Consider the following 16918-nt stretch of genomic DNA (forward strand, 5'->3'; position numbering starts at 1 on the left):
TCTTCCAAAAGACAAATGGCAGTTTTTACTAAGTATTACATATATATATATATATATATATATATATATATATATATATATATATATATATATATATTAAACACTGAACCAGAAAGTGAAATCCATGGGCTCTTCCAAAGGGAAGCAGGTTACTTCCCTGCATGCATAGTCCAATGCATAGACATGGAGTGCCCATGTTATTCTCAAATCCAAAGGCATAAAGAATAAACAAACAAGTAATTCCCTTACTTAAGGTGCAAGAGTCCATATACCAGGTCTATTTTCCACATCTCTTCATAAGAAAAGATGACATCCTGGCAGTTTCTCTCTGATCCCATTAATGGGTAGCTACGATCCTTCAGCTGAGAAGACTGTACTAAGCTATCCATCACATCTAAGATGGAGAACTAGTCATAAAAAATTTTACACAATAGCATTGAAAACATTTTAAATAGTTTGAGTTAATGCACATTGGAGCGTTTTATTTATTTATTTATTTATTTATTTATTTACTCACTCCATATTGGTACATTTTAAAGACCAGTATTAGTAAATAAACAACATTTCAAATAAATCTACAATTAGCCAACCTGGAAAATAGCATCCCATTAAGAGTGCTAATACCAGTTTTTTTTACTAACCAAAATAGAATACATGAGTACCACTGATTTTCCAAGTAAAGAAAATCAGTATTAAATGCTACAGAAGCTCCACAAGATTGGCAAATATGACCAAATTAGTTTATTACCACAATGAAAAACTCATTTAATATATTTTATCTCATGTCAAAAAAATTTTTTATAAGAATAGAGGTTTCCACCAAATAAAACTAAATCCTTCCCATACCACTATCATCTCAATCACAGTAAGAAATAATCCCAAAGGGCAAAAGGTTAGCTTAAATACTACTTTTTCAAACACACACACACACAAAGTTTCAAGCCATAAAGCTGACTTCTAAAAATCTTTGCCGTTATTACGGATAGATACTCTGGGTATGGCATAAGTGTGCATCTTTTTTAAGGAAGCTTTATATCAGTTCTGTTCCCAGTGAACAGTGAACTGTCTCAAATCCACGTCACAGAGGCTGGATCAATCTTGCAAACACAAGTCATTCCTGAAAAGAGGCCTTGAACTGAAACAGCCTGGAAAATGTATTAGATACTCATCCTAGCAGAGAGTATGCCTTCCAAGCAGTTAAAATGTAATGTGGCAAAACTTATATTAAACACATCATTTAAAATAAAAATCCTTCCTTAACAGATGTAAAGTCCCTGATACAAGGAAACAAATTACCTGGAGTTAGTGAAGGGAGAGATACTAACATATGAAGGAGAATTCGTTTTGCATTCTTCTCCAGTTATAGCTGGGTGGGGGGTGGGGGGGGTGGGTATTTTTCCTCCCCTTGTTTATTACACTTTTCTATTAACCTTTGAAAGTGCCTTCTTTCTTCTTTCTTTTCTTGTGAAATGGAAGCCAAAGTAGCTATCCTTGCCTAGAAAGATGATATGAGGTCTTAGGGAAAAATGAGAATGCTGTATATACTATCCTTAGAAAGAAAAACATTTTCAAATGTGTAATTTGTCTCTCTTATGTGTCTATGATTTCCATAAGTACCAAACATGTCATTATTAGACCCTTATAATGAGATTAAAACAGAAAAGGTAGGAGAGCCACTATTTTTAATAAATCAACCCTAATCATATAATTAATTCTGGTTTTCCAGAAATCTAGAACTGTTCAAAAATACTGAACATAGTATCAGCCCATGTGATACTCTAGCATACCTTAATAATTAATAAAATGACTATAAATTGAAATCTCTACCTTATAATCCAAGGCTGAGAGTTTTTCCAGTCTTTTGTTTACATCAGGAGAACCCATCTTCTTGGTAAACTGAATAAAACATAGTTTGTTTTGTGCCAAAAATGATAAGATGATAAAGTTGTCTGTAAGAAGAGCTAAGGAAAAAAAAAAAGATTTGATAAAATACTGTAAAATACTAAGTTACAATAAAATGATAATGAAGTAATTTTTTCCACTGAAATATTACAAAAAGCTACTTTCAGAATATAAATACCAACTGAAATAACTAGTCTCCCAAATATCATTATTTTACAAGGATATTAAAGATACTATGAATAAACAATAATCATCAAACTAGTGATGCATGGATTTGATACTTTTCCTTTTATCCTGAGACCATTTTATGATACACTGATGTTTGGGGACAACCACCAAATGAGATATATTTGGAACTAGGGCTAGAAAAGCATAAAATAAAGACTATTCCATACTGAATCTAAGATGAAAACATTTTTTTGTGCTTAGCCTTTAATCCTGCATTTATATGATATAAACCATCTGAGAACAAACTAATTTTTTTTAGGGGATATAGATCAGTGTTCTCCACCAATCTTATGTATTTTTTTATTTTAAATTTTTCATCAATGAACTTTCTTTTTGAGGGTATACAAGCTGAACAAAACAAAGCATATTATACTCAATATGCACATTATGTAAGTTAATATCTAATAATGAAGATTAGCAAAAAGATTTCTACAGCTTTATTTCTATGCACACTAGTAGGTAGACAATTAATATTCATAAGTTATATAAAGGGCTACTAATATTAAAAATTATTGATAAAAACATATAATAGGAATTTGAGAAATATTTTATATTGTTCCTAGCATAATGAAATTATACAATGTTTCATATATTTTTCTTCACTTCCACACCCCTGGCTGTGCAAGCAGCAACCAACAGTATATCTACACAATTACAGGAGAATCTGGAGAACTGCCAAGAAATCACATTGTTATCATGGTCTCATGAGAGTGTATTATTTGGGGTATAAATAAAAGAAACAAGTAACAAAAGATATCTCAGAGACATGAATAGTGTTGGAAGTCTTTTATTTCTTATAGAGGAGCATCAACATGACAAAATCATCACAGCCACTATTTTATTCGTAGTGTCAACAAAGGGGTCAATTATTAGACATGAAAACGGAACTTTTTCCATCGGAAGCTTCCTCGGCACCATGTTCCTGTAAGGAAGAGGAAATGGCACACTTACAATCCTACCCCCAGCTTATTACTATCAGGAATGTTGCTAATTACAGCCATCCTGCCGAGTGCTGTCCTCTAAGATGATGAAATTGTGTCTAAGTCATTCAGTGGTAGCTAGTGAGAGCACATAGCAGAAGGAAGGTTTCTGTGTTCTCACCTCTGTCCTTTCCACTGGTGCACACTTTGTTCTGATTATTCAATTTAAGATACTGACAATTTTCAATTTCTAATGATAATGCAACCTGTTTCTTAAACCTTTTTACCTTCAATAAAAGAATATAAGCTTAAAACCTCAGGAGTCAGCACAGTATAACAGAAAGAAAATGGGCTCTGTAGCTAGAACCTGGGTTCAAATCTCAGTTTGGTTATTTTCAGGCTGTTCCTTAGTATCTCATTCATGGGCATGTTCCTTAGTATCTTAGCTTCAATTTCCTTATCTATAAAATGGAGATAATTATACCATATAAAGTTGTTTTTTTAATTAAATAAGTAGGTTGGTATAGTATAGAGCCTTTCAGGGCTCAATAAATGTCAGTATCCTACCTTTTCAATAATTCGCTTAAAAATTTTTTTTATGTGCTTTGTGGCAATTACATACTGGTTGTGTTATACTTAAAAGAATCCAGCTTTGTATATTTGGCATTGGTTTTTGATATTTAGAAATACTGCCCAAATTCTCTCAAAAGTTAGTATTCATAGACTTTGGTAACAAAGAATCTTCCTACGAGCCAAATTACAGACTTATTTTTTTTTTACTGGTGATTGTGTTGACACATTTGAGTTATTTTTTTCAAAATTCATTTGAAAATGAAAAATATTTGAAATGTCAACAATAGGGGGCTAATTTTGAAAACACACACCAAAAAAAAAAAATACCCTATTTTGAAAATACATTCACATTTTTAAAGGAAAAACTGAAAAATACTCAGAATATGAGCCTAACACTTGACAAAAACTTTGGTATTAAATATTAGTCAAAACTTGTATTTGTCCCAGGGGTTGTAACTATGCTATTATAAGCAGATTACTTGTGTTTGCAAGTCCCCAGTGGTAATAATTAGTGTACCTGTTGACATACTATTTCTCCTGCCCCACTGTTAATGTAGGCAATTGACTTGCACATGGGGGTAATTACCATCACTGATGGAGTCTGAGATGAGCTTCCCCACCAGGCTTCTGTCAATCACTACTTTCTCCAGCTGCGGCCCAGAGAGGCTTAGGGACACCAGCACACCTGAACCAAAGAGGAGCTAAAACCCGGTAAAGAGGAAGAGTGGGAGGAAGATACACTGAGCATTAGTCTTTCAAAAATCTCTCTTCAAATGTATAAATTATACAGACATTTACACAGCATTTATACCATGAAATTATAAAGAGTTTTTCTTCATCGAAAACAATTACTGCCATTCTGAGTAAATAGGAAAAGGTGGCTAAATGATACAACACAAGAAGTGCATTGGTCAAAGCTATGTGCAGAAACTGAGTTTAGTTCACGTTTATTAGAAGTCTAATCATCTAAACATTTAGAAAATACTCATGGAGAGATAAATGCTTTGCACTGCATTCAGAAATATAATGTGTTCTATTAGTATTTTGAAAGATTACTTTTTATATCTGAAATTAAAAGACGATTTCCAAATAGTTGTTCCTAGACATTAAATATAGAAAAGATGCAACCATTAGAATACAAACAGTGTATGTTACAATTTATTTGGACTTTAAACCCCACTTCTACAAATAAAGATCTTGTCAGTTTAAAATATTAAAATACATGGGGCGCCTGGGTGGCTCAGTCGGTTAAGCGGCCGACTTCGGCCCAGGTCATGATCTCGTGGTCCGTGAGTTCGAGCCCCGCGTCGGGCTCTGTGCTGACAGCTCAGAGCCTGGAGCCTGTTTCAGATTCTGTGTCTCCCTCTCTCTGACCCTCCCCCATTCATGCTTTGTCTCTCTCTGTCTCAAAAATAAATAAACGCTAAAAAAAATAAAATAAAATATTAAAATACATGTAAATCAAGGCAATTAAAATAAAATGTTAAACTTTAAAATTCGTAAATAAATAATACATACCACAAACAATTCCTCAAGAAGAGATAAACACAGTAAAGTACTCAGGCTTTATCAATATCAGGGTTCACCCAACCCCCCAACAAGAGATGACTGGATATTGCCATTATGATTTTATATTGCTCCTTCCCATTTGTGGCAACATAATTCATTCATCTCCAAATGTTTAAAACTTCTGAAAGGACTATGCATATGCGTATGCTTGTTATCTATGAGATTATGAAATATCAACATTGGAAGAAATTGTTTCACCTTCAAGGCAACAGACTCAAAGCAGATGAATCATGGAATAGCATATGGTATAAGAAGAAAAAAACCAATTGTCAGTAAACTAATCATGAACATGCTAGCCAAACTCAAAGACAACTATGATTTTAAACAAAACAGGGGAATTCCCCACCTACCTAGATATCATGTCCCAGCTAGAAAGGATGTTTCTGTGTCAAGACATATTTAGACATGTGTGAAAGATGAGCAGCACGAGGGACCAGGTTATTATAAAGAAAGACGACTACTTCCCCATTGCCTAACAGATTCCAGGCACAGGAATAAGAAAAGAAACTGAAGGGTCCCCCGTGACTTAATAGACTGTCCATTTAACATCAATGCCCCTATAGGGTGCAGAGGACAAGGAAGATGTAATCATATTTATTCATTTGGGAGACTAATAAGAGAAGAACATTTGTTCCAAGAATTTCAAAATATTCAGAAATTAATTAATCTCTACTGAATTACATCCAGCTCTGCAATATCCCTTGATGGAAAACACTGATATTTCCCTTTGGGGAATTCCCCAATAACAACAAAGCATGTGGTCTTTATTTCTAAATTCTCCCTTCTCAAGCAGGTAATTTTAGGGTCATCTTTCATTTCCAGTTCTCCCCTATGTAACAGCTTTTTTCTCTCCCTTCCCCATTTGTTCAAAACATCTCTAAAATCTGCCATTTTAAATGTATTTTTATCTACCAAAACCTTAACCTATACTCTTGAGCATCTCTTTTCTTAATTATTCACTGACTACTAGCTCCTTGTGGGTACTAGCTAGGCCACTTGTATCTTTGTACCTTCAATGCTTAAACAATGCCAGGCACAGAGTAAGTGCTAATTAAATGTTTGGAGAAAAAAACATAATTAACTCATTATAGGATCTGATTATTCATAGTTAAAAAGAAACTTAGTCTAATCTTCCACTTCCATAAGTTCCTTTTCCTTCTGCAGCATTCCTTCAAGGATCAGCCTATTCTTGAATACTTCCAGTGATCAGGAGCTCATTATCTTACCACTGGACAGTTCTAATCGACTCAGAGATCACTCGGTCATTTTTTTCATTCAACAAACCTGAATGTTGATTATATGCCAAGCACTAAACTGAATTTAGTGGCTCAAAAGTTAATAAAATATAATCCTCAAAATAGATGAAATATAGATTAATAGAGGTAGAGATATAAGAAAACAAATGTAATAAAGTGCTATTACTGGTCCTATTATAAGAGTACATACAGGGGAGACTGGAGAGACTGAGGAGAAGGTGGTGACGCTTGAGGTAAAGGCTAATAATGCCTTCTAAGAACTCCTACAGTAATCCAAGTTTTTCTTCAATAGCACACTTTCAAATACTAAAGGATAGTAGCATAGTGTTAAGCCTGGACTCCGAAATCAGAATGAAATCAGCACTAGCTCTACCTCTTACTAGCTGTGTGACCTTGTGGGAGTTGCTTAACCTCTCTGTAACTTCATTACCTCATCTGAAAAGGTAATATCTACTTCATAGGAAGAGCATTAAGTAACTTTTTACAAGTAGTATTTAGAATAATGCCCGGCACATATTAATGTTTGCAATTACTATTACTATTTTTTGAAGTTTATTTATTTCGAGACGGGGGGGGGGGGGGCAGAGGGAAGAGAGCATGAGCAGGGAGGGGCAGAGAGAGAGGGAGAGAGAGAATCCCTATTGCAAAACAGTGAGATCATGACCTGAGCCTATAGCAAGAGTCAGATGCTTAACCAACTGAGCCACCCAGGAGCCCCTGCAATTACTACTGTTACTGTTATTCAGCCAGTACTCATATGATGTGTGCTCACTATACTATTTGCAATCTCTGAGCACATTCTTTTGTCTTTCTGAAAATCTTGCGCCCAGATTGGACTCAATACTAGACATGGTACACTAGACTCCAGGTGAGTTATCACCAGTACAATCTTTTGTCACCTTTCCCATTTGCTATGGTTTCATAAAGATATTGTCTCCAAGATATTTGCAACTTCCTCCAGAAGTCTGGAATTTAATTTGCCCAAGTCTCTCAAATTTCTTGTTCCTTATTTTCTGCTCTCAGCAACATTATCATGAACTGGCCCTCATCTCCTAATGGTAGTTGCTATTTCTATGTATGAGCATCTGCTATCTTATAAAACTAATTCTATATGACCACTTTAGTGGGATGGAGACGTAAAGTACAACCTGTGAGAGTAGGTAAAAGAAGGAATTTAGGCTGGAAAGGATTCAGAGGGGAAATGTCCAGGTACAGGAAGAAAACGTGCATATGCTACAGTACACACCACACGGAGATAGGAGAAGTGATTTGGGAATTGCGAATCCTGCCCAGTGAGTTTCAGCATTCCTTCAGAATCTTTCCTTCCAAGGACTGGCACAGCCTACTTATTCATTCATTCATTCATTCATTTCACAAATCTGTATTAGTATTTGTATGAGCTAGGCCCTGTTCTAGATACTGAAGATACAGCAGTGAATATAACAGACAAAACCTTTTCCCTACCTCCCCTCAGGGAGTTGCGTTCTAGTGTGGACACAGGAAACAGGCAAAACGTTTTGATATAATGTCAAATAGCAGCAAGAATTACAGAGAAAAATAAAGCACAGTAAGGATGGGGATTTTAGAAGAATGCTGTTTTGAGCAGAATGACTAATTAAGAAAAAGACCTGACGAGATGACATTTGAGTACAGACACAAATGAAGTGACTGAACAAGACACAGATTATTTGGAGAAAAGGAGTCTGAGGCAGAGAACAGCAAATGCAAAAACTCTAAGGTCAGAATGTGCCTAGGATGACTGAAGAAAGCTAGGCCAGAGAAGCTAGAGGGAAGTGAGTGACAGTGATATTCACAGAGGCTAAAATTAGAGAGGTAGTTGGGCCAGGTTAGGTCGATGAGAAATCACTCGGTTTTAAGCAGCAGAGAATTATGGTCTAATTTATGTTTTGTTTTGTTTTGTTTTGTTTTGTTTTGTTTTGTTTACAGCTTATGTATTTATTTTTGACAGGGGGTAGGGGAGCAGAAAGAGGGAGGTGGAGAGAGAATCCAAAGACCTGAAATCATGACCTGAGCTGAATCAAGAGTCAGAAACCTAACCATCTGAGCCACCTAGGTGCCCCTAACTTATGTTTTAAAGAGGGGTCTGGCTGGGCAAGAGTATAAGCAAGGAGACCTTAGGAAACTACTGCAAGAGAGAGAAGATGATGGCTGGGCTAAAATGGCAATGCTACAAGAAATGATATGTGGACAGATTTGAGATATATTTTAAAGAGGATCAACTAGGAATTGCTTAGGGACTGGGTGTGGCATACGAGAGAAAAACTAAAAAATGTGGGGGCTGAGCAACTGGGTTTAATGAGTTACGGAACACCCAAGGAGACACTATTCAGGGGGAATCAAGAAATTGGTTTTGGACATGTTAGTTTATGGTGTCTATGGACATAAAAGTAGAGATATTGAGTAGACAATTAGAAATGAGTCTGAAGTTTAAGGTGAAGTGGGGGCTGCAAATATATATTTGGGAGTCATTTAGTCATTTAGGTAGTATTAAAAGTCATGGAACTGGACAAGCTCTTCTTAAAAAATGAGTAGAGGAAGTAGAGTGCTAAGTGAAATTAGTCAGTTAGAGAAAGACAAATATCATATGACTTCACTCATACGTGGAATTTAAGACACAAAACCGATGAACCTAAGGGAAGGGAAGCAAAAATAATATAAAAACAGGGAGGGGGACAAAACATAAGAGACTCTTAAATATAGAGAACATACTGAGGATTGCTGGAGGGGTTGTGGGTGGGGAGATTAAGGCAAGAGGCATTAAGGAGGACATGCGTTGGGATGAGCACTGGGTGTTATATGTAGGGGAAAAATCACTGGATTCTACTCCTGAAATCATCATCGCACTATATGCTAACTGATTTGGATGTAAATTTTAAACAATTAAAAAATTTAAAAAATTTTTTAAAATTAAAAAAAGGAGTAGAGAGGTCAAATGGGTGGCACCCCAATCCACAACTTATGGTATCTTCATAAGAAGAGGAAGAAACAATAGAGAGTTCCCTCTCTCCATGTGCACACATAGAGGAAAGGCCATGTGACAACACAGTAAGAAGACAGCTGCAGGAAGAGAGGCCTTACCAGAAACCCTTACCAACCCTGACAACACCTTGATCTTGGAATGCTAGTCTCCAGAACTGTGAGAAGAAAAAAAAAATCTGTTGTTTAATCAATCAATCAATCAATAAAAGTTGATAGAGAAAGAAGCCCAAGGTCTGAGGTTTGGGACATTCCAAACTTTAGAGTTGTTAAAAGATCAGATTAGCCCTCTTACTGAAACCTAGTTTGGGTACTCATTAGGATCAAGGTGTGTCCATCATTACCTATCTCTAAATGTCTTGTGGCCTAGAGGTATCTCTGACACCAGATTTTGAAATAAGAAAGTATAGATAAATTAATAAGCTAATTAATGCATTTTTATAAAACAACCTGTGGGAAAGCATAAAGTTTCCAAGTACTGGTGCCAAAGATACTCCTGGGTAGAGTAACGGAGATAACCAGAATTAGGAAAAAATAGTCTCAAGTTCAAGAAATGAATATTCCAGTTCAGACAGGAAAGTGTTTCCACCTGTTTCCCTAAAAGGTTGTTTTTAACTCACCAAAATGAAAATGGCCTTTGTAAGATTTGGCAGGACAAGAAGGAAAAGGGGCACTAAGATACTGTCCTATCCCACTACAAGGAGTTGCAGATTTCTGACAGCTCAGAAAATGAAAAAGAGGACAGCAGTAAAGGGAAACCACTATAAAGCAGATAGATCTGAGCTTGGGAATAGATCTACATGATGAATCAATGAGAAGACCCATGAGATTTCCCAAAATTGTTCCAATTTTAATGTTGTTCTTTGTGTACAACATGACTAAGGCAAAACAGGAAATGAAACTTGTCCTTTTCTCAGACACCCTCCCAGACAGGAAGTATCTTCCTTATTATTTCTGCTCAGTCCATGTTTCTTTCCATTGTCTTTTATCATTTCTCCTTCTCATTTTCTTTAATAAGCTCATACCAAAGAGCTTTTCTCTTTAAGAAACTGGGAAATGATTCCTATAATCTTTAGATGGCTCTTCAAATGATTTCTTCTAACCTTAGATTCAGTACTTAAATGGAAATGAAAAGAAAAGGGAAAAGAAAGAGAAAATTATATCAGATGATACCATTAATCAAAACAAAACATAAACAACCACAAGAACCTGAGTTTTATTCCATTCACCAGGTCAAAATATGCATCTCCTATATAATCCAAGTATATAGACAGGGATACAACAGTGAGTAAGGAAAACACATGTTAGTAGAATATATATATAAAATAAAGTAAAAGACCTCATCTCAGCAAGAAGTGCAGGTTTTGGTTAGGATAGATGGCTGCTTCCTAGAAGAGAGAGTTTAATATGCCAGAGAAGAGAAAAGCAGCACACTTGGTCTCTAGTACTAAAGAACTGATATAGTATTGTGAATGAGCTATTTTGTAATAGTGATCACAAACAAGTCCATTGATTTCAATGTTCTCATTGGTTAAGAAAACTTTCCCCCATCCCAAATCCATGTGATTATCATCACATCTGAGGAGAAAATGAAAAGTAAAGTAGGCCAGGTGAGTACTAAAAAATCAACAATGAGTGACAGGTTTAATTCACAATCTGAAAATTAAGTCATGAACAGGCAGCAAAGATTGATTTTCATAATCATTAGCAGACATGTGGGAGACAGCAGGTGCTGAATACTACAATCCAGAGAGGCAACAAAGTATTAGGACCACTGGAGTGAATTCTAGGGCTGAAGCAAATATTTAAAGCATTGTAAAGCCACTCCCCTAGCGGTCCAGTAAATTGACATCACGTCGACACCTCACTCAATCCTGCCCCCGATCCAATCCATGGGATAAATTCTGGAGAAACTCTGAGAGCTATAAATAGTCAAGCAATTTTACATTGGGGAACTCTAAATCAGAGTGTAGAGTCACTGATCATTTTAAGAGATAACGTGCTGGAAGAAGGATAACATGTCTTCTGTAATTTATTCCTTCATTCAGCAAACATTTGAGTATAGAGGGAAACAATACCTGACTAAACTGTTAAGGTAGAGAAACAAAAGTGAATGTAGTTAAGACAAGAACAAAAAAATCTAATTGACTCATCAAAGGAAATTGAGTTAAGAAGAAGAAACAAAAGTACAAGAAATAAACAGGTATTTTTCTGGATACAGAGTGTTAACAAAGGGGTTTTCCAATGATTTGTGTGGTGTAATTCAATATATGAAATAGATACATGCCTAGAAATTTGCTTAAGTCTATTTCAATCATAAGAAATCTCATTTTCTTACTTATTACAAGTAATGTTACTTTTTTTTTAAGTTTATCTATTTGGGGAGGGGGGTGGGGGACAGAGAGAGGGAGAGAGAGAATCCCAAGTTGGCTCTGCACTGTAGGCACAGAGCCCAACATGGGGCTTGTTCCCACAAACCATGAGATCATGACCTGAGCCAGATCAAGAGTCAAACACTTAACCGAATGAGCCACCCAGCACCCCGGCAATGCTATTTTAATCTCTAATGTAATTTTCAATCCACCTCTTTTATATTTATATATAATAATTACATAAAAGTGATCATTCCTAGAAAATATAATCATGGTGAAATTCACACACACACACACACACACACACACACACACACACACACACACACACAAAGGGTACAAAGGTAAATACCCTATTTGCCAGTAGTTTTAAAGGTCAAAAGGGATAAAAGCAGTGGTAAGAAGTGAATAGGAAGACATACCAGACAGCACACTACTTTTGTACAAAATTTTATAATTTACAGAGTACTTTTAGATACGTTCTAATGCGTGTAAAATGCCAGTACAACTCTGGTACATAAAAAGAACACAAGTTAAAAAATAATAGTAACAAGCTTAATCTTCATATTAATTCACAATCAGGAGGGTTAAGCAACTAATGAAAGGTCTCATAATTAGTAAGAAAGTAGAGACCAAGACATAGGACAAATCCAACATTTTTTCTCACACCACTGAGGAACTAACATCCTTAAGCCTCACTTCTCAGTTGACTTCCATGTAATATCCCATCTGGCTTTCCTCTCTAGCTCTTTCTACTCTAAACCAGCCTCCCTCTACACCAGAGGTTCTCAGCTAGGGGTGATTTTGGTTATCAGGGGACATTTGGCAATCAATGTGTGGAGGCACTGTAGTTGTCACAAGATGTTTATGTGAGTCACTTCCACAGGGGCTCACCTGAAGAAAGTTCTCATAAATGAGTTGCTGTGGAGGCAAAGGTGTTTTTCCCTACCTCCATCAAGCAGATCAGGAGGATCTTCAAATTCTAATCAACACTTTCCACACATAAAGAAAGGGCGATGAATGAAGACCTGGTCAGATATCTTAAATGGAGCAGTGAGCAGTGCACAGTTCATATCAGGAGCCTGGAGGAAGCCTGTTCTGTATGTTTCTAACCATGTTCAGGGCAATGAGTGATAACTCATGCCAGCTGTCAAGATAGAGAGAGCCGCAGGGCAAGTCAGAGAGCTACCATAGCTAGATAGAAACATCCTGTAAGAACACCTCCTTGCTTTTGTTCTAATTCTCAGCTCACCAATCAGCTTTCTTATCTATAATTTAGTCTCTTGAGTAATTCATCCATCAGGTGGGAATGCCCCAAGCAAATGAACAAAATCTATGATAACAGATATTTCTGACACTATAAATTAATAAACTGCCATGCAGTTAATAAATCAGTTGCTTCTGAGTCTGGTTATTGTGAATGTTGTTAGTACAAGAAAACGAATGGAGATAACATAGAAGATAGATAAGTTTAATTAATCATAAGTTTTCTGCCCAAGTCTACGATACATTGTTGAAGTGGGGAGGGCAGAATTTTTAAAACTTACAGACCTACATGAATAGCAAGAGCCCATTTTATTAGAAAAAAGCAGTGTGGTATGTGTATATATACGTATTTGGAAATTATCTGCATAAATACAAGAAAATGTCAGAAAGAGTATGCCCCAAACTGTTGACACTAGGTACCTCAAAGAGGTGAAATTAGGAGCTGGAGGCATGAATTTTAACTTCTAGCCTTATAGATTTGTTAAAAATTGGGATTACGGATGAATTTTTAAGTTTTTATATGTCTTTGGTATTTTTCTATAAAACTTTTCAAAAACAAAGAAGCAGCTCTTAAAACATCTGGCCACAGGGGCGCTTGGGTGGCTTAGTTGGTTAAGCGTCCGACTTCAGCTCAGGTCACGATCTCGCGGTCCGTGAGTTGGAGCCCCGCGTCGGGCTCTGGGCTGATGGCTCAGAGCCTGGAGCCTGCTTCCGATTCTGTGTCTCCCTCTCTCTCTGCCCCTCCCCCGTTCATGCTCTGTCTCTCTCTGTCTCAAAAATAAATAAAACGTTAAAAAAAAATTTTAAAAAAAATCTGGCCACAAATAAATTTATTTATTTATGGTTTTAAAGAGATACTTTTATGCCAGAAAATGTGTTTCTAAGAAGTCTGAATTTAATTCATACTGAGGGGCGCCTGGGTGGCTCCATTGGTTGAGCGTCTGACTTCGGCCCAGGTCATGATCTCACAGTTCATGAGTTTGAGCCCTACGTCGGGCTCTGTGCTGACATGACAGCTCAGAGCCTGGAGCCTGCTTCCGATTCTGTGTCTCTGTCTCTCGCTGCCCCTCCCCCACCTTCAAAAATAAATAAGCATTATAAAAATTTTTAAAAAATCATACTGAAGATGAACTACAATATGGATCCTTACTAAAAGGATCAAATAGAAAACTGGACTGAGTCCCTCTCCTCAGCAATTTCACTTATTAAAAAAAATTTAAAACACTCTTTGTTCTTACCTTGTTACCTTATTAAATTGTTCATCCATATCCAATTTTTTTACTTACTAAAAAGCTTATCACTGTAAAGTATGGTAGATCCAAATTATGGATTATTATGCACCTACTAAAAACAAGGAGATAGATGTAGATCACTGACAGGTTATACACATGAAGCAAGTTACAGAACAATATCTACAGAGTAATTCCACCTATTTTAAAACCATGCATATGCATACATATACACAGATGAGTGTTTGTAAACACAGAAGGACATAAACCAAACTGCAAACTGATTACCATGGAGAGGGGAATGAATTTGGGGTTGGGGAGGTACTTTTAATTTGTATTATACATCTATTTTTACTGTATGCCATTTTACAGTGATAAGGAGCCATTTTAATTATTTTAAATTTTACTTGTTTTTTATTCATTTATTAATTTATTTTTCTAAGTAGGCTCCATGCCCAACATGGGGCCTGGACTTATGACCCTGAGATCAAGAGCTGCAGGCTCTACCAACTGAGCCAGCAAGGCACCCCTAATTATTTTAAATTTTAAAACATTAAAAGTGGGAATAAAGGTCACCACTAAATATTTTTTCAGTTCCCTTAGTTTGAATTTACCATTTTTAATTGCTCACCTTCACTGAACAGATCTCAAATTCACCAATATTCTGCCGATTTTCTTCAATTTCTCTAAAATCTACCATTTCTAATCTAACTCCTTGTCTGTTCTCTTTTACTAGAACCATACTGAACAGCTGCCCTTGACACCTTCTGCTTTTCCTTCCCTGTAATAAAATACTAATATTAGCATAAATCTAAAAGAGCATTTCCCAAAGCAGAGTCTGTAAAATACGAATCTTTGAAAATGTTCCAGAAAAGCTTGAAAATTTTGTGTATAAGTCAACCTCATGAAGACCGGCAACAGCACTTCCCGAGTTAATTTAAACACACACATACACACATTCACCCTTAATATGTTGTCAGATGCCTTACTAATTTAAAATTTTGGAGTAATTATTCTGGGTTTAAGCATAGGAGAGATTTCTTAGGATTCGTATTGTTAAATTGTTACTACTTCTACTTTTTTGCTGAGTTAGAAATATAAAACCACAAAAATCCTTGAAAATAAAAATCACAAAAACTGAGCAGTCAAGTTTTAGAACTTCTCCCAAATAATTTATAACTGTGTTCTAACTTAACATACCAGGCACAGTCCCTGCCCCCACTTGGAACTTTTAGTCAAAACAATGAGGTAGATAATAGTTAGATGGTCACACAATAAAGGTAGAACTGGAACCACAATGAATGTCAAGAAGCACATGGTCCTGTAAAAGCACATAATGGGGGACAGAGCTTGTCAAGGAAGGTTTCCCTAAGGAAGTGATAACTGGTGGTCTGAGATGGAAGGAGAAGTGCCATCTCAGTAGCAAAGGGCATTTTAGGCAGAGCTAGGAACAATTTGTGCAAAGGCCCTGAAGAAAGAGATAGCATGTAGAGCATGAGGGACTGACAGAAGCTGGGTATGGCTGAGGCACTGAGATGTTTTCATTTTGTTTTGTTAGGACACTGAGACTTTTAAAAGAGAATATAGTAGGGGATGAGGTAAAAAAGGTAAGTAGATTGGAAACAGTTCAGTTTAGCCTTCAAGAGTGGTGTGATGCAGTAATTTTTAAAATTCAATTTATTGATTTAATTTTGGAAATGAATAATATATTCATGTAGTTCCAAAAGAAAACAACAACAAATTATACAGAGATAATTAAAAGTCTTGTTCCTTTCTCTGTACCTTCCCACCCATACTCCCCTACCCCTGCCCTAGTTAATCAGTTTTCAGTTTCCTATCTATTCTCCAGAGTTGTAGAAGGGTTTTAAGCATGAGAGTGACTGGTTTGCTTTTAAAAAATCATTTTGGCTAAAGTGTGGAGAAGACTGATAGGGAGCAAACATGGAAGCAGACAGAACACTTAGGAAGTGTTCAAGCAGTCTAGAAGAGAGGTAAAGTAAGGTAGCTTTGACTAAAGTTATGAGCAAAGGGATGGACAGCGTCCGGCAGATGTGAGAGAGATGTAGGAGATAAAATCAATAAGAATAAGAGTTTAGTTAGACATGCGTGTGTGGTGGGAGGAGTCAGGTAAAGAAGACAATCATTTGAGGAGTGCCTGTATAGCTCACTCAGTTGAACATCGTATTCTTGATTTCAGCCTGGGTCATGATGCCAGGGTTTCAGCTCAGTGCTGAGTGTGGAGCCTGCTTAAGAGTCTCTGTCTCTATCTCTGTCTCTATCTCTGTCTCTAACTCTCCTTCTGCCCCTCTCCCCTGCTCATGCTCTCTCTCTCTCTCAGAAAATAAAATAAAATAAAATAAAATAAAATAAAATAAAATAAAATAAAATAAAATAAAGAGGATAATATCAAAGATAAACAGGTGACTTCCAGCATTCTGGTTTCTAAAAGTGGATGGAAGGCAGAGCCATTCACTGATACTGGAATGGCAAAAGAAGAATAGGTAAGGGGCTCGGGGTTCCATCTTAAAGATACTGTTTTTGGGGCTGCCTGGTTGGCTCAGTCAGTAGAACATGTAACTCTTGATTTTGGAGTTGTGTGTTCAAGC

General features: G+C 36.4%; 1 protein-coding gene across 3 annotated transcripts in view; it reads right to left on the bottom strand.

Annotated features, from left to right (window-relative positions):
- The window catches only part of LOC122216109 (WD repeat containing planar cell polarity effector), a 351781-nt gene that overhangs the window by 255279 nt on the left and 79584 nt on the right, over positions 1 to 16918 (bottom strand). For 2 of the 3 annotated variants that reach the window (XM_042932434.1, XM_042932435.1), the window contains exons 7-8: positions 4210 to 4324; positions 1828 to 1961 (exon numbers count right to left, since the gene is read on the bottom strand). In XM_042932434.1, the coding sequence (XP_042788368.1) occupies positions 1828 to 1961; positions 4210 to 4324 (249 nt within the window). The remainder of the gene's footprint in view (positions 1 to 1827; positions 1962 to 4209; positions 4325 to 16918) is intronic. The other variant, XM_042932436.1, reaches the window with a different exon arrangement.

The sequence above is a fragment of the Panthera leo genome, chromosome A3, assembly GCF_018350215.1.
Source record: "Panthera leo isolate Ple1 chromosome A3, P.leo_Ple1_pat1.1, whole genome shotgun sequence".
In the NCBI taxonomy this organism is placed as follows: Eukaryota; Metazoa; Chordata; class Mammalia; order Carnivora; family Felidae; genus Panthera; species Panthera leo.